Source organism: Macaca mulatta, chromosome 5, assembly GCF_049350105.2.
Source record: "Macaca mulatta isolate MMU2019108-1 chromosome 5, T2T-MMU8v2.0, whole genome shotgun sequence".
NCBI lineage: Eukaryota > Metazoa > Chordata > Mammalia > Primates > Cercopithecidae > Macaca > Macaca mulatta.
In genome coordinates this window covers 108,937,077-108,955,141 of record NC_133410.1, presented here as the reverse complement: position 1 = coordinate 108,955,141, position 18,065 = coordinate 108,937,077, and the positions used below count along the sequence as shown (strand labels likewise).

Sequence of the window (18,065 nt, the reverse complement as noted above, 5' to 3'; positions counted from 1 at the left end):
GGTGTCTTTTCAGAAGACAAATGTGTCTGTACGCTGACATTTGTAATGGAGAAGTAGTCAGAACTAGAGGACTGCAAATGAGGTTTAAAGTTATTTTTCTGGCTCCGATACTATCTTATTTTCAAATGTGGACTGTCACTCTACCCCTCTTCATTTTCTATCTTGTTTATCTACAAAGGAGTTACTGTTTGTCCTATGCTGCTGCTTTCTTGTTTCTTTGGAGCATGTTAGAGTTGCTCGGGATTGTCCATTCTCCACTGGGTGGGCAGATACTTGGCTCAGCAGCCCAGTAAACAGTTGGGAAATGGCCAAACACTAACATTCAGGGCACCACAGTCGTCACTGTTAGATAAATGATTACATTTCGCAGAGCTGGCTGTGTTTTGTTAAACCTCACAGGGCTGAAGCGCCTGAGTCCACAGCATATTCAGCTTAGTACCCTAGACCAACTCACTTTCCCTGCGATGTCAGCATCTTTACAGAGTGGTTTCCCCAAGGCTGATGCTACCACCTACCATGTTCCACCCACCACCTTAGTTTCTGATTCCTTTCTTCCTTTATAGTAACATGAAAGTAAAGGGGTCGGTCCAGAGCTTTATGAAAATTGGGGTTATGGCATGTTTTCAAGCTCACAGGTCCTTAAGAGGTTTTGACTGCTGGTATTTTCAGTGGCCCATTTTTCAAATGGGTCTGGTCTCCCATCTAGAGAACCTGGCCTGACCTATATTGCTGCAGAGGCTTAGCTGTGTATGTGTCTAGGCTCAGAAAGTGGCAGGAATGAGAAATATGGTGTTGGAAGTAATGAAAGACAAAAGGAATTCAATATTATTTCTATATATTTATTTTATCACACTTCGTTTTCAATTTACAACAAATAGTGGGCTAGCTAAACTTTCATTTCACGTGTGTGTGTTTAGTGGAAAATAAGCACCTGTCATTTGTTTTGGGTTTATCACCACATCTGTTTATTAATAAATATTTGCGAATGTTCAACATGGCTCTTTTAATTCATGCAAATAAAGACATTGTTTTCTTGATTTCATATTTTGGAAATCCATTTCTTGAAGCAATGTTCTCTTAGTCATCCTAGCTATTGTGCAGATTACGGTTAAGTGAATTAGAGCTCTCACCCCCAAAAAGTTGAGATAAAACGATTAATATATGAGGATGTCCCTTAGACGACAGTGTACCACAATACAGTCTCAAAAAGACACAGCAAAATAAAAATCAAAGGGAGTTTCTGAAATTAATTTTTCTGATTCCTCTGTCCGAAGTCCAATATTTTTGCAGGACTGGAGGTAGAGATCTGAATGCCTTTGGAGCAACCTTACTACATGGTCAGCAGAAAGATGAGATATTATTTCTATGTGCCTTCTACCTTAAGGCTTAATAAAACTAACAATAACAGACACATAAATATTAATTCTTGAAGTTGGTGAATAAAAGTCTTTTAAAAGTCTTGTCGCTTCTCCCCGAGCCCCCAACTCCAAAAAAGAGAAAAAAAAAAGAAAAAAAAAAACTTTTTTTTTTTTTTCTGATTAGGGAACATGCTTGGTTTTCCTGACATGCTTAAGGAAGTCTTATCAAGGGCTTCATAACATTGATCAAAAATTGTTGAAACAAAATTAGGTTCTCCTTGTGTGGTTTTGTTTTTGTTTTTAACAAACACTAGTTTCCTCTTAGAGAATAACTGTTCTCACTGTACCAAATGGGATTTGAGAGACGTACAAGAAAACTAAGAATGTTGTTGAAAGTGTCACATGATGATTCAAAATGACACTGTGGGTAGCATACTGCATATACCCAAATTTGATCAAACTGCAGTTTTTTGTAGCTTTTTACAAAAATCTTAAATACAGGTAAATATGTAAACGCTGTGCTCTCAGAGAGCAAGTACTTAGTCATGTCACATCGTGTCCCTTTCGGGGAGACAAATTCAAGTAAAATATCACACGTCAGTTTCAAAACCATCCGCTGGAAGTACTATCCGGCTGAGGGGCAAACACCACTTTGCACATCTCGGAGTTCTCTTGATGGAGCGGGAATTCACATCCTGCTAACACGCTTTCTTTTCTTTTCTGAGAGACATAACCTCTGCCTGTGGACAGCCTTTCGTACTTTTTCTCGAATTGCCTGTACAACAACAGCAACAATAACAGAATTACACACACAGTTAAGTCACCCTACACCTCTCCAGCCAAGTTACTGAATGTATACTTGAAGTTTCTGTTCCAAAGTAATTTGAGAAAGGATATGAGTGTCAAAGGCTACTCCATGAATGGGTGATTTTCTTCTCTCTCTCTCTTTTTTTTTTTTTTTTTTTTTTGAGACAGAGTCTCACTCTGTCGCCCAGGCTGGAGTGCAGTGGCACGATCTCGGCTCATTGCAAGCTCCGCCTCTCGGGTTCACGCCATTCTCCTGCCTCAGCCTCCCGAGTAGCTGGGACTACAGGCGCCCGCCACCATGCCCAGGTAATTTTTTCTTTTTTTTTGGTATTTTTAGTAGAGACCGGGTTTCACCGTGTTAGCCAGGATGGTCTGGATCTCCTGACCTCGTGATCCGCCTGTCTCGGCCTCTCAAAGTGCTGGGATTACAGGCGTGAGCCACCGCGCCCGGCCTCATTTCTTTTTATACCAACAGAAACACTTCAAATGCCTGGGATACGGGAGTCCTGCCATACAGTTTTCTAGAATGAAAGACTAAATTCCTTTCAGCTTTTTGGTGATGCTGTTACGCTTTGCATGCTGTGCTGTGTCTCACCCTTCATTCCAGAAGCCCCACCTTGGGAGCACTCTCCTTTTGAGTAACAGGCAAGCCCCGCTGGATTTAAGCAGAGAATGCGGACAGAGAAACATTCCAAGAGCTCTGGCCCAAGGGAAATGTAGAACCAAACCAATTAACCATGTGGGTGGGTTGGTGGTCACTGCATTTCAACCATTAGAAGGTTGGCTTTTTAAAATGCATTTGTGGAGGTTTATTCTAGATGTAAGTTAATGTAAGTTAGTGACAGCTTAATAGTTTAACTATAATGCACAATCTTTTATTCGGTGAAAATACAGCCTATTCATGTTTACATTTATATAATTGATGCATTTTTTAATATGAATCATGAAATGTCAGTAAAATAATGAAGGTGCTCAATTTTGGCCTACTTATCAAAGGAGATGATGTAAGATGTGGCTTGCTGTTTTAAGTCTACAAATGATCCTTATGGTTAGTGTAGGTCAACTACTATGAAAGGGTCAGTGCTACCTAGACCCAAAGCATTCTAGCTCTATGTGATAGTACTGGTACAAATAATGGTTACAAAATTCAAATGACACAGCATAAAGTTAAATGGAAATTATATCTTTGTATTTTAAAACACTAACAAATCTACCAAAAGCAATATTTAAGAAAATTCAGAATCCCAAACTCTGAAACTTGAGCCAAAACTTAAACAGGGTCAAATTGCTGTTATATGGAATACTTAATAACTGCAAATTCATTTTTGCCCTTAAAGACAGTAAATGGATTGCCAGGTGTTTTATTTGAAATCTTCTGTCCAGCAGTTTATTGTGAAGATACCAGAAAGTAAATGTGTATCTGATTTTTTTTATGAAACTATGTGGCAACTCCTATGGTAAATCATAGGCCTTTCTTTCCTTGATAAATTGTTTCTAGATTAGAATATGATACTATCTCCAGAATCAAATGAACTAGTCATTAGATTTTTTTGGTACCCCAGAAATTGACTTTTTTTGGCCTTATCAATTATTCTTCTACTTATTTAAAGAAAATTCATCTTTCACTGGGTTTCTACTGTTTCCTTTTAATTCTGAAACTGAATGTTCTAGACTGAATGCAAGTTCCTGGTGCACTGGTGATGGTCCTGGAACATTACCTGAATGCTGCATCTTACCTGAATGGAGCTTCATCCTTGTCCATCTGCATGCAAACTAAGAATGGGTACTGAGAAAACTGCACTGTGGAGATGAACTCCAGGCCTGCTTCTGTTTCTGTACTGGTTTCCAGGCCAGCTTTCACAAAAGAGGAGTCCACTGTGATGTCAGTGGTTATTACCACAGTCACCCTAAATATTTGAGAAAAAAAGAAAAAACCTGTTCATATTATATTTAATGGAATTGGACTAACAGCTATAATTTTACAGGATCTGAACTTATGATGCCAGTGACTGGAAGAAGACACTTAAGGGATTCAGAAGTGACCTGGATGTGCTCAGAGTTCTGCTAGTAACCAGGGCCTGGTGAGTCTCAGATACTGGGCAGGGAAGATTTGCCCTTCCCCTGAGCTCTCCCCTGCCTTCAGTTGCAGGTGTGGGGAGTGCCTATAAGATATTACATTGTTTTGTATTGGCATAACAAAGACCAAAATGAAAACATTCTTGGAACCCAGTCCTCTTAGGAGGTCAGAAATACTCAAGTTATATTAAAAGGGAGTCTAAACTTACCAAGAAGACAATTGATATTTATAGTTTTTGTTAACTATCTCTCTGTTGGCTTCTAGGCAGCTTTTTAATCTCATTTAATTACCTTCACCAAAGAATCTCTAGAGGTGTAAGCCCTTGGTTGCCAAGATATTTGAAAAAAAATATTGTGTTACAAAAAATCAGTCTTACAGTGGGGCATGTACAGTGAGTAGGTCCCAGGAGGAATGAATATGGTGGGTCCTTTAAGAACTGGATAAACAGATTGCACTGGCTGGGAGTGTGCCTTGGATAACAATGAAAAGGATAAATAATTTCAACAGAAGTTTTACCTCTACTTTAATTGAATTGTGGACTTTAAATCAAACTGCGATAAATTATTTTCACAATTAAATCAGAGTTCTATGCCCATATTTTTTGACAGGGGTATTAATTTTTGCTGTGCAAATTAAAACCCCTGCTGCTGTTATGATCAGTGTAAAAGTAGGTCACAGGTTGTTTTAATCCCTGAATCACTTAGAGTACCTTCTGATGTCCTATATTCAGCAAAGGCTTAAAATATATTTTTTAAAATGAACAAGTGGAAATGGAAGACAGATTGGTTACACTATGGCTAATGGTAGATTCTTAAGGATACTGTGTACTTTAGAAAAAAATCCAAATTACTTTTTGTTGTTGTTGCTGTTGTTGATTTCTCTTTGCAAAGAATTCAATTCCATTTCATTTGGAAAAACTTCTGTCTAGAAAGTACTTTGGAAAGAGGTGAAAGATGACTGATTATGTGGGAAGCCCTAAGTTATATTGCTGAACCCTTTGATGACCAGTGTCATTTTTCATTCTGTGGTTCCTTTTAGTAACACTGTGGGTCACACTTCACATTAAATGTGCTACTGTTTGATCGCTCTCAGTTCCTTCATCTGTAGTTCAAAATGAATCAAAAATTTGATTTTATCACGTATCTCACTTTTGCCCGAGTGTGTTTTTAAATATTAAAAAAGTAAAAATAAGTTGCATTTCTATTTCCTTTTTAAAAATTCTGTAACAAATAGAATACTAATAATTTTCATCTTCACACTAGTTCAAAGACATTGTTTCATGTTCAAAGTAAAACACTTTCATTAAATCTCACAGGTAGATTAGAAAAATTAAAGGAGCTTAGAGTATTTTATTTAGAAAAAGGAATGCTGATGAAAAGACTTAAGGACTCCTAACGTTTAATACTTAGTTTCTGCACAGATGAAATTATCTTCTTTATTTTTCCCCATTGAAGACAACAAAAGAGGAAAGTTTGCCTTAAAGTAAAATTTCTTCTTTTGGTGAAACACCAAAAGAAGATGAACCATCTGATTCACAGGGCATCCTGTCTATGTATGTCTTTAAAAGCAGGAAAATTCTTGGCTGAGTAGTGTTAGGTTCTGACCTGCGCATAAGAAGCTATGGACAGAATAACTTCCTGTGATCATTTCCAACTCTATCATTTTATTATTACAAATAGAAAGCATAGATTTTGAAAAGTCAGAAGGTTAATTCCCAAAACATATTTCTGAAGTTCTCTGCATATAGTATTATATGTAATTCATAAATGTATAATGCATAAACACTGACCTATTTTTCACTCGGGTTTTAGACTCACGATACCACAAGCTAAACTCCATTGCACCTGAAATATCAATAGCTAGACCACCCTGGACCTCTATATTGGCTTTTAGTCCAGATTGTAACTGAAGTTCCTAGAAGAAAAAAAAAAACAATAATAGTTATAAAAATAATAATTACAATTTAGTTAACCCCCTTTCCAATGGCACATTTGACCTCCTGCTGTAGATAATTCCATTTGAATTGCGTTGATGTTGGAGTCTTTCTCTAGGCTTGGAAACATGCTGTCCTAATCCTGATCACCAGAAGTAGACTCTGTTGATTTGCTGAATTAATTAGTAAATTAAAACACCAGAGTAATGAAGTGCCAATTAAGAAGGATGTTTTCCTTCAATCATTGCTACACTTTGAAAGGAACAATTGTTCTCAAAGTGTGTTTCTGTGAGGAACAGCATTAGCATTGCCTGGGAACTGGTTTGAAGTACAGATTATCAGCTCCCCTTCATACTTATTAAATTAGAAAATCTGAGGATGGGGTTTAGCAGTCTATGTTTTAACAAGTCCTTGTATGATTCTGATCCACCTAAATTTGGAAACTTTTGAACTAAGGAAAATGACGTCATCTCCATCAAAAATCTAGCTGTGGCTTTTTGTCCAGGGAAGTAAGGGGAGGAGGTTTGGATCAGGTGATCTCTCGAGGTCCCTCAGCACTTCTCTAGTTATGTGCTGTGTCAAATACAGTCAACTGCATCCTGCTAGAAAGTAACAGACAAGTTTTAAAACTCCCTGTGGAGTGTGTTTGTCCGTTAGTTTCCAAGAGGAACTTGTTACAGGGCTACCTTTGCCCAGACTGAGTATAATAAAATCCAAGGATGCTCAAGTCCCTTATATAAAAAGGCATAATATTTGCATGTAACCTACACCCATTCTCCCACACACTTTAAATCTTCTCTAGATTACTTATAATAACTAATACAATGTAAATGCTATGTTGCTGTTATGCTGTATTTTTAAAATCGTATTAATATTTACTGTCGTTTTGCTTATTTTATTGTTCGGGTTTTTTTTTTTTTTTCCAAATATTTTTGATCTGGGGTTGGTTGAATTTGATGAGGAACCAGCGGTTACAGAGAGGCCAACTGTATACAAGTTCCAGGAACTGCTTACATCCAACTAGAAAAAGAAGGCAAAGCAATTTAACTAAGCCTTAATATGCTGCTGTTTGACATTTGAAATGACATTGAGTTAATGGTCAAGTTCAACAAGAACTCAGTAGCATTTTTCAGAGGGACAGTAATTATTTACAAACATGGTCCATCCTGAGCAATTTTGTGGTTGTCTGAAACCCATTGTTTTGTGATGTTTGCCTGCATTTAGCCTTTAAGTCTTGCATTTTTTTTTTTTTAATGTATGTTAGTTGAGGTGATGTTGGCACAAAACTTTTTAGCTGGATTGGAATCAGATTGCCTGGGGACAGTGTTGAAAGTGATAATGATTTTGAGAAAAAGACTCAGTATTCTTAATTTTGATATTCCTCCAAAGATCTTAAATTCCTGGCAACCGGCAGGATGACTAACTTCTTTATGTAACTGCCCTACTCAGACCAAACAAGTCATGCATTTGCCAACTATAACTGCCATGATTTTACTTTCTAGAAAGGATTGTGTTGATCTCCTTGAGTTCTCTCCACTTTCCAAAAAAAGGTGACAGGAAATCCCAGGCAAAGGACTTGGTTTACAACCAGGTGTACTAAAAAAGTACGGTTGTGGCATGAAGCTATTTTCAGTCTGAAGGACACTCTTTGATGGAAGTATGAGATTCTCAGTGCCATGCTCAGGACACATTAGGAGACAGCCCTAAGGATACTTATAGAGACATTTGGTATAGAACAAAATATGGCTGAATGGGATGAAGGGGTTGTCTCCGGCATTATAACTAATGTGATGGATGCAAACTATCCTGAGGAAACCACAATAGTCATGTCCACATTTTCACCTATGCCTGTGAACTACAGGACCAAAACATGAGAGTTCTGTATGTGTATGCAAACATGATTGTTCCCAAATGAAAGCTATGGTGTGCCTCGCCTCAGAAGTATTCCTTTCTTTGCATCTTTTTCTCTCTTCCTAATTTGAAAATTATAATCTCGGTCATCCACCCAGTCCAGCAGAGGCCTGTGATGTGGACCTTGGCCTTCCCACCAACCATATATTAAACGGAAGGTAAAATACACCAAGTGCCATCGAAAAGGCCATTTCATGGCTGTTAGACAATGCACCTTTTGTGGGGTGAGAGCATTTCCATTGCAAGGTGGGTTATGAGGAGTGCCTTGGATTTCTGGGAAAAGTCCACTTCTTTACACAAAGGGTCAATAGAAGAGTGTGTATGTGCAAAGAGGAATTTTCTTGAACCCTCTTATAAAGATAAACCACTGACTCCTGTAGAAAAACAAAGTACTTTTTCCTTTTTGAAAGGGACTAAGCCACATGGTGCTAATTTTTAAGCAGTATAAAGTAAGTGGAACTAACAGGTTTTGAGTACCTACTGTGTGCCCAAAGCTCTATAAAGCTTTGATGTCTCATTTAATCCTCATGCCCAAAGCTCTATAAAGCTTTGATGTCTCATTTAATCCTCATACCAATCTTCCATGGTAGGCATTATATCTTAAGATTGAAAGGAAAAATCAGTCTCAGCGGCTACACATCAAGCCAGAATAAACGATCCAGCTGTCTGTAGGGTGAAGACATTTCTTTCTTTCTTTGAGATGGGGTCTTGTTCTATCACATAGGCTGGAGTGTAGTGGTGTGATCATGGGCCACACCAGCCTCAGCTCACCCCTACTTCAGCCTCCTGAGTAGCTGGGACCACAGGCATACCCCACTATGCCCAGCTAATTTTTTTTAATTTTATTTTTTGTAGATCTAGGGTTTCACCATGTTGCCCAGCCTGGTCTCAAACTTCTGAGTTCAAGGAATCCACCTGCCTTGGCCACCCAAAGTGCTGGGATTACAGGTGTGAGCCACTGCACCTGGCCTGTGTGAAGACTTTTCTACTAATATTCATAGCTATCACAAGCTCATAACTCTCTTTTGTCTTCTGGTGTACAAGAAAGCCTGTTCTAAGAAATATTTTAAAAAAGAGAGAGAGAGAGAGAGAGAGAGAGAGAGAGAGAGAGAGAGAGAGCATAGGTTTATATCCTTATTTGGCCCAGAGTGCATATCTATTTAGATTCTTTCCTATGAACTAGAGGAAAAAGATATTAGAACTTTGTATTTGTAGCTAATGTGACCGCTTTGATTCTCTTGGTCCCGTAAGTGTTTCTTATAGCTCAGATGCTGACATTTTGACAACTCATCCCATTGCTTCCATTTAGGGAAATATGTTCTTTACTGGCTAAAGAGGATCCCCCTTATTAAACTGACTTTATCAGACATCTTTCTCTGAAGAGTAATCCAATTAGCTGAAGAGAGAAAGTGTGAGCAAGCACACAGTAATTGCATCTGCCCTAGTGGCTGTGATGGGCTACCCACTGCCAACATTTCCTTCAGTGTCAGCACTTGACCTAGAGTGGTATGTGCCTCTGAAGCTAGGATGGCATTACTGGAGTGCTCTGCAGAGCCAGGGGGCCTCAGACAGCTTAATTTGTATAATAACCTCAGATCTGCCAAATACTCCAACCTGACACACAGACACTGGGCTATGTTTAATAGCTAGGGGACAATCTTTCTCATAGAATATGCCTTGCCTTAGCTGCCCTAGCTTAGTGAATAGAAAAACTGTACAACATAATCTAGATCAGGGATTGGCAAACTACAACCAGCAGGCAAGTCTGGTCCACTGGCTATTTTTGTACATAAAATTTTACTGGAACACAGCCATACTCACTTGTTAATGTATTGCTGATGGCTGTCTTCACTCTACAGTAACAAAACTGAGTGGCTGCAACAGAGACCATGTGGCCTGCAAAGCCTAAAATATTTACCTTCTACCCTTTACAGAACAAGTTTGCTGACCCAGGTCTAGATTACTCCTCGTGGTTTTACACCCCAATTCAAATTCTCAGGCATTGTTTATGGATGGCTAAGCACATACAGCAGGTGTTGAGCTGTCCTCTGTGTCTTAAAACGTGGACTACTTTTTCAGTACTTGTGCTGCCTTTAGATGATTCTTTCAATAAACTGGAATTGTGCAATGTAAAATTCTGATATAATTTGAGAACTGCTTTTTTTTTTATGTGTGACTTGAGGATTAAGGGATACAAGAGGCACTGTTGTTTGTCCTTTCTACATTTGTATTGACAGAAACAATTTTGTTCAGATACCCATTGAAAAACTATGTTCACAAGCTTCCCTCTCAGCTAGAGGTAGCCATGTAACACCGTTTTGGTCCAAAACCTAGACAGGGATTCCAAACAATTCTTGAAAAAGAGTCAGACTCTGTGACCTCCTCTTATCCTTCCCTTCTTCCGTCTTGGAATGAGGAAGTGGTTCTGGAAGTGGAACAGTCATCTGATAATCACAAGGTGACAAGCATGAGGTCAAAAGTTACAAGTAAGAATGGCTGAGCTGAAGGAAGGCAGCTTGAATTCGGATGATACCTTAAGTTTTCCATATTAACCCTGGACCACCTACTTCCAAATATTTGTTACACTATAAAAGTCAAACTATTTAGTTAAGCCACTCTAAATTGCTTTTTGTTTTTGTTCTATACAGCTATCCTGAGCTGATACGAGTAACAAGAAAGATAGAAAATTAACACTGTTTAATCCCAAGTAATGAGGTTTTGGAGGAGTTTTAATACAATCTAATATCTAAGATGTCTCCCAGCCCTTAAAATCTATGATTTCTCAACCAGAATATAACAAATCAGAATCCTCAAATTATCTGGCAAACAACAAAGCTGATGAAATCTTCAGACCACCTGCTCCAGGTGCCTCACTTTACTAGTATGAAACTGTGTCTTAAGGCTATTAAGTAACTGCCCAAGAGCACATAGCAAGAAGGTAATGGAGGCAAAATTCAAATGTAGGCTATTATCCATTAATGTATTAAAACAATAAAGCAAACTTTACAAGTCAATCCAATCATCTGTAAATTATTATTTCAATCTCCTTATATATTCTCAATATAAGTATGACTCAGAGTACACAGTGATCACTTTGATTCCCTATAAGATCTTATTTAGCAAATATTTCATTGTTTATGTTGCTATGCTTAACGAAGCAGGAAATAAACCAAACTATTAAAGAAAAATTTTAAGCACCAAACATTCAAACTCAAAGGCTATTCAGATTAACCCTCTTCTGTTTTTCAGAAAATCTAATTAGGCAGACCATCTCCATACCACAGTATCTTGGCCACTTAAATCTTACTGCACCAAAGATTGTATTGTCATTTTTTGGTACAGTAGCTTAAGAGTTTGGGCCACAAAAATTGAAAACCAGTTTGAAGAATGTGACTCAAGAGAATGAAAGTACTCCTATACTCTAAGAACGAACACAATTTTCTAAGATTTTATATACATGAGACTTGTGGGCAAAGAGCCTTCATGATTTCTTGCGTGTGGCTCATGGCCGTGGTTGCTTGTGCCTCTACTAATTTGGCAGGGTCAAAATGATGCACTGTACGCATCTTCATCATCACTGTCATTACAAATGTCATCAGTGACTTATAAGGCCACATAGTTCAGCCTCTGCCTTCAGGATAAATATCACCTAAGCCCTCATGCCTGAGAAAGCCAAGTGAGAAGACAATGGTAGCTCTATTCTCTTGTGTCCTAACCTTTCTTGTTTCTGTTAGCATCAACATTTTCTCTTTGCCTCAAATTAAAAGCACTTATTAATCATCTAATAAATGACATTATAACATATCTATAGTAAAGGAGAAAGGGCAACAATACCAAGGGCCAAGTGCTTGGAATATGAGCTCCAAGATGGGCACAATTTTGTCTTGTATCCTCCAAGAACCAAGCATATTTAAAACATGCCTGGTATATTTTAGGGACTCAATAATACTCACAGACTGAATGAATTACCTGAGAATGATCTATTAGCAGAATAAGTCCTTTCACCACACTGATAGGGTCGCCAGATGCTGACAGCATTTTGGACATCAAATCACTGTATCCATTGAAAAAGGTGACAGGTCTGAGCTGAACATCAAAGAGGATGGCTGACATGCCAGCATAGGAGTCAAGGTTCTCCTCCCCCTCGTCAGGGGTGGCTGCGATTAAGGCTTCCAGTCCTTGGGCTTCAATAACTACCTGCAGAAAATCAATATAATGTTCATGATGCAAGCTCCCTGCCTGCTCTGTAAATAATGGTGAAGCTTCTGAGCTGCAGCTAGAACTTCTCAAGGGGCCAAAAACTTAAATATTTGCAACAGCTAAAAACAGAAAATAAAACAGACAAAAACCTCTATGCCTGAATATAAGGTGGGTTAGTTTTTTATTTAATCCTCACAACCACTCCTTGAGGTACATATGATATTACCCATTTTGTAGATGAGGCAAAAAAAAAAAAAAATCTCAAGTTTACTCAGCTAATATATGTCAGAGGCAGGACCCATACCCCTTCTGTCTGACTATGAAGACCATGAGCTTTCCATTTTATGATGTCATCCTAGAAACTCTTAGTCTTTCCAGGACTGTCATATACCATTCATCAGCTATCTTGCAGAGCATCTAAAAGGAAATGGAAAGGTGTTGGCAGAGTCATTCTAAGGCTGCTGCTATGTGAGGACATGGTATTCTCTAAACCATGACTCACCCCATTCCATGTCAAACTTTTCTCCCTAGCCAAAAAAAAAAAAAAAAAAAAAAAGTCGATAAACACCATGAGGGGACTAACACCCTTATTTCCACCAAAAATAGGAATCCTACATATTTTCTGTCCTCCATACCCAGCCCTTTAACTCCTGAGTGTTTTGCATTTCAAAGTACATATCAGAAAACTGATGGTGATTCCTCAGGACAGAAGGGCATAGTATTCTGACTACAGTACTACCAAAAGGTATAGTAATATAAGATTGATAAAAACTCAAGTTTTTATAGCATTGGATTATTTAAAAAACTTAAATGGCTGTATTTATGAGGTTATAATTTGATGTACATAAAAACTAAAAAGAAAGTACATGTCATTATTAGGAAGTCTTTACAGACCATCACCTCAATTTGGTTAACACTAAAGGGATGGAAGTCAGCCAACTGTTGAATGCCTACATTTTATTCTTTTCTCTCCTAGCAGTGTTGGAGAAATATAGATTGACCCTTTAGAGCGTCATATTCTATTATGAAAGGTTTTATTACGGGGAATCAATCTCTTCATAGAAACACCCAGAAAAGGAAAATATATTCTAGAATTAAATACTTGGGGGTGAGAGTGGGCTAAGAAATATATCTGTGAATAAAAATAAAATATTATTTTTAAATGTTTATGTGAGAAATATTGGTACAATTTCAGTTTTTTGAATATGTGCACCTTTGAAAAGACAAATGGACATTTGGCAAGTTCAATGGATCAAATTACTTAGGTTTCAAGTTCATATATGAAACGTTCTCTGAGTGACTATAAACCATACAGCCTCTTACAGATAAGGGAATCTTGGGCAAAATAAGACAGAGGCCACCATTAACTTATACATTCTACAGCATTACCCACAGTATATATGTTTTATTTTACCTCAGCCTGATTTCTTGCATACTTTATTAAGCAAAATCCATGAGAAGTGAGTTACCTGGCTACCATGAAGACCAGCCTTCCCAATGTACTGAAAGATGTTCAGGTTACTTCTCCTTAGAATGCCAGAACCCGAGTAAAGAATGTCTAGGCTGTAAGTAGACGCCGAATGGGGACTACCTGATGACACACAATAACTGTAATTTAATAGCAGTTCCAGCAATGCTAAGTTGTGGGGTACAGAAGGAGAACCTCTTTTTGGTGTACATACGTTCTATGTAGCCAGTGTAGGCCGAAGAAGATCCACTCCTGGAGAAACGGTCATAATTGTGAGCAACCATTTCCTTCAGAACTCGACGGACAATTTTGCTGCAACATATGAGGGGGGAAAAAAGCTGCACATTCATTGTAATGACTGTTTCCCAAGTCAAATTTGGAAAAAAGAAATCCTCAGTGGAAAAAAGAGGAAGCCAAATTTTCCTCATGCCTTTCCAAGAGCCGGGGCGGTGCCAGCTGGCGTGGTAGCATCAGGATTAGGGCTAGCCCCTTCATTACTCAGATATTTGAAATTTAGTTTGGTATCAAAATGACAGCAAGGCAAGGGTGTCCAGCTTTGAGGTGGCTTAAGTTGACTAGTAGACACATTTCAGGCATGGCAAAATTCGTCATGGCTTTATTGTTAAATAGTGCGTACACTTAAAGGAAAATTGTGCCAAACTGGAGAGGTTGCACAATATTTCTTTAAATGTTTTTCTTCATTCTCTAATAGTCTCTTTCACTAATGACATATAACAGTACATTTCCAGTATTTCTTCTATATCTGTGAAGTTTCCAATTACAGAAACAGCTCAGTAATACCCATATAGAAACGACTGTCTCCTCTGGAGCAAGTCTTAATCCTTACCCCATGCCTCCATCTTGTTGTCTAAGTAATTGGTGTTAAGATGTTCATTTCTGATTACATAACATTAATCATATCAGTAATAGCAACATTACGACAACACAGCAAAACATCAAAATAATCAACTATAGAAATCTGGTCCTAGGTCTGAGGTAGAAAATAATTGAGGGGAAGCGATGGCATCCTGAGAAGTTTCCCTTCCAATATCACTAGGTTATAAGATTTTAGCCTAGAGAAGCAAAGATGAGGAGGGTCATGACAGCTGTTCTCAGATATTCAAAGGGTCTTCTTGTGGATGAATGGCTAGATGTATTTTGCTTTGCTCCCGGGATAAAACCAGAGCCAATAGGAAGATTTCACCTTATACAAAGACATAATGTTGAGTCTCTGACCAACACTGGCACAAGTTCCCTCAAAGATGGTGAGCTTCCTGTCACCGGGAGAGGGAAGCAAAGTCTGAATACCACCTGCTGGGAGACTACAGCCCTACAGTGGAGAGATGCCAAGCAAGGGAGCCTTTAGTGTTCCTCCCCACTCTAATGTTTTTGGTTCTGAGACTCTGACCCATAATGTTGGTGATACTTTCCTCACAATTTCTAGTCTGTTCTCTACCCCACTGTCTCCTCTTTCCAGGTCCCTGAAATGCTAGGGCCACAAGACAAAGGCAGCAAGTACACCCAGGATCTCCTCCACAGGGTCGCATAAAAGCAAACAAAGAAATGGAGGGAGAAGCTAAATGCATTCTACTAGAAATACATGGCTGCAGAGAGGCTTGGCTTCTTTTCTCACCTGCTCTCTTCCTCTTTCCTGAACATCCTGCTTTTATCTCTGCTCTACTCACATCCATTTCTTATGTCTTCCTTCAGTCTTAGTCCTTGTTTCTCTTTCTTTCAAACTCTTAATGCCGTCTTTTTTCATTTTTTTTCTCTTTATTTTCCACCCTTCCAATCTCTGTGGTGAATGCTTAAATCTGATCTTTCCTGGGGGTAGTGTTCTGCGTGTAACTCAGAAAAAATGAAACTTCCTTCTCTGACCCTCTAATTCCAGGGAGGAGGCACCTTGGCGGAGCCACTTTGCATTTGGGAGGAGTGACTTGGGAACTGGAAGGAAATTAATTCAGCAAGAGTTATAGAGTGATGAACTCTACTGAATGCACTCTTTAAATTTTGAATCATCTTAAAATGTAGGCAGTGCCTAAGATTTTAAACTTAAATGGGAAATTTATTTGATCTGTGATAAATGAGGTTTCAAAAATTCCTAACACTCGAAATGTTACAATAAAAAACCATTTGGTAAGAATTTACATTGTTTTGTTGTACGTATTTTAAAAATCCTATTGAAAATGCAGTTAGCTTTTAAAACATTTGGCAATATACACTTTCCAGACTGAACAAGACAACCCTAGTAAAAATTATACCCAGAGTTCCCACTCATGGACTCATAGTGCCACACTGAAGTTGTTTCATCTGGTCCCCTAAATAGCCCTATTATGGGAAATCTGGCACTCTTTGGTTTTATGCAACGTAACCCTGCATAATGGCCACATCATTATTACTAGCTACATGGGTACCACATGAACACACAAATAAGCTTGACTACACAGAGAGACATGTGCAATATATTATACCTTGCAGGCATTTCAAAATGTAGGATGTCTTGAACAATGGCGAGCATGTATTTATTCATTTCTTGGGGAAGCTCCCCAATAGACAGCAGGATGTTCTTGACTTCCATGTAGGATGGATTGTTATTTAAAATGATAGCAGCTGCAGTAGTGCGCACAGTCTTTTCGTGAACTTTACGGTTTTGGTGGTATATTCTGTTCAAGGTCTTTTTCACCTGTTCATGAGATATTCAAACTCAGTGCACATCTAGATATTTTTTAAATGGACATTTCAGCAGGAATAGTGAGTGTTCATAAAAATATATATGTGTTACTACATTTCTCAGATTCCTTTGTGATCTGGTGGGGGCCACGTGAGTAGTTCTGGCTAATGGGCCATTGACAGAATCTATGAGGATCACTTCTAGGCTGAAGCCATTAAGAATGCCAAAATAATTGCATTCCATTGCAACAAGTAACTTCATAGATTATTAGAACTGCCTAACGATATGCAATATGTAAGGATCTACACTAAGCATCTATATTTATTTAATTCCATTTCCCCTTACCTTTTACTAACTCCCTCAAATCCTGGCTTTGCCCTCAGATATATAGATGTTAAATAAGTCACCCAAGAACAAACAACCAGGGAAGGACAGAGCCAGAGTTTATATGTAGGTCTGTCTTTCTCAAAAGCGTGTGCCCCTAACCGTCATGATTTGCAGCCACCAACTTCAACACAAAACTGGTGGGCAGGTGCTTAGCTACAAACTGGAAACACCATTCTCGGCAGATGGTTTATCTTGAGATTTGTAGACATTGTCTGCCCTAACAAAGGTTTAATTTAGTTGGCTTCCTGAAACATGTAGTTGTAGTAACAAACAAAGTTATATTTAAACCAGGATATTTCAGTATTGAAAAATGTAACAGCATCTTAAAACTTATAAAAGTAAATATATTTCAAAAACGAATTTGTTTCTTAAAATAAGAGAATATGCTTCAATATTTACGCTTCAGGATATAGGATGTTACCCTGTGAGGATATTTAGAGTAGCCTCAGATGCAATTTTAGAGTTATTTTTAAGCAGGAGAGAAGACTATTTGGAGAAAATATAGAGTGACTTGAGAGGAATTTGCATTTGACTCATGTTCAGACGTGCTTTTTTTTTTCTTCTGTTAATGTCACAAATATTCTCAGAGATTTTACCTCATCAGTTATGAAAGGGAGATCATATCTCTGGAGAGTAGTGGTAGCCAGGTGGCTGATGGGCCCTTCTCCTGCTTCTGCGTACTTCAGAAGACTTGGGATGCCTTCTGGAAGCAGGGCATTCTTCAAAGCCAGCAGATACATCCTGGTGTCCTCTTTTTTCTCTGCTTTTTCAAGTCCTCCCAGGATTAACTTCTTAGCTTCCACTACTGCCTGAAAAATCATATACCTTAGATATATGCATGACCATACATTGAAGAAGACTTGGGCAAGACTGGCTTTATTCTTGGGTCGAAGAAAGCAACCTACAGTTTTACAAAGTTTTGCATTGGTTGCTTGACTGAGGCACACAGTGGAATAAAAGCAAACAAGTAAAGCCTGATAAAGGTGTTATGCTTTTTTTTTTTTTAAATACATATACATTCTTAAGAAGCAGTGAGTATTATCAATCGCTAAAGCAGCAATTAGATGGAGCCTTAGTGTCACCATGCACCTTTCCTTAAGTAAAAAGTCGGGTGAGACCTCTTAGAGCTCAACCATAAGGTCTGGCTCTAAATGTTTTAAAAGTGCTTGTTTTTACTTAATTCCAAATTTAATTAGTGCTGCAATATAGTTTAAAAAATATTTCTTAAGTACCTCCTATGTGGTAGGTACTTT

At 38.3% G+C, this 18,065-nt stretch overlaps 1 protein-coding gene across 1 annotated transcript in view; it reads right to left on the bottom strand.

Moving 5' to 3' along the window:
• Positions 1-825: 825 nt before the first annotated feature.
• Positions 826-18,065, bottom strand: part of MTTP (microsomal triglyceride transfer protein) — a 48,208-nt gene continuing 30,968 nt past the window's right edge. Inside the window, exons 11-18 of the mRNA XM_028848642.2 lie at positions 17,409-17,621; positions 16,226-16,437; positions 13,969-14,066; positions 13,756-13,877; positions 12,056-12,283; positions 6,032-6,156; positions 3,902-4,072; positions 826-2,133 (exon numbers count right to left, since the gene is read on the bottom strand). Coding sequence (XP_028704475.2) covers positions 1,962-2,133; positions 3,902-4,072; positions 6,032-6,156; positions 12,056-12,283; positions 13,756-13,877; positions 13,969-14,066; positions 16,226-16,437; positions 17,409-17,621 — 1,341 coding nt within the window. The 3' untranslated portion in view covers positions 826-1,961. The remainder of the gene's footprint in view (positions 2,134-3,901; positions 4,073-6,031; positions 6,157-12,055; positions 12,284-13,755; positions 13,878-13,968; positions 14,067-16,225; positions 16,438-17,408; positions 17,622-18,065) is intronic.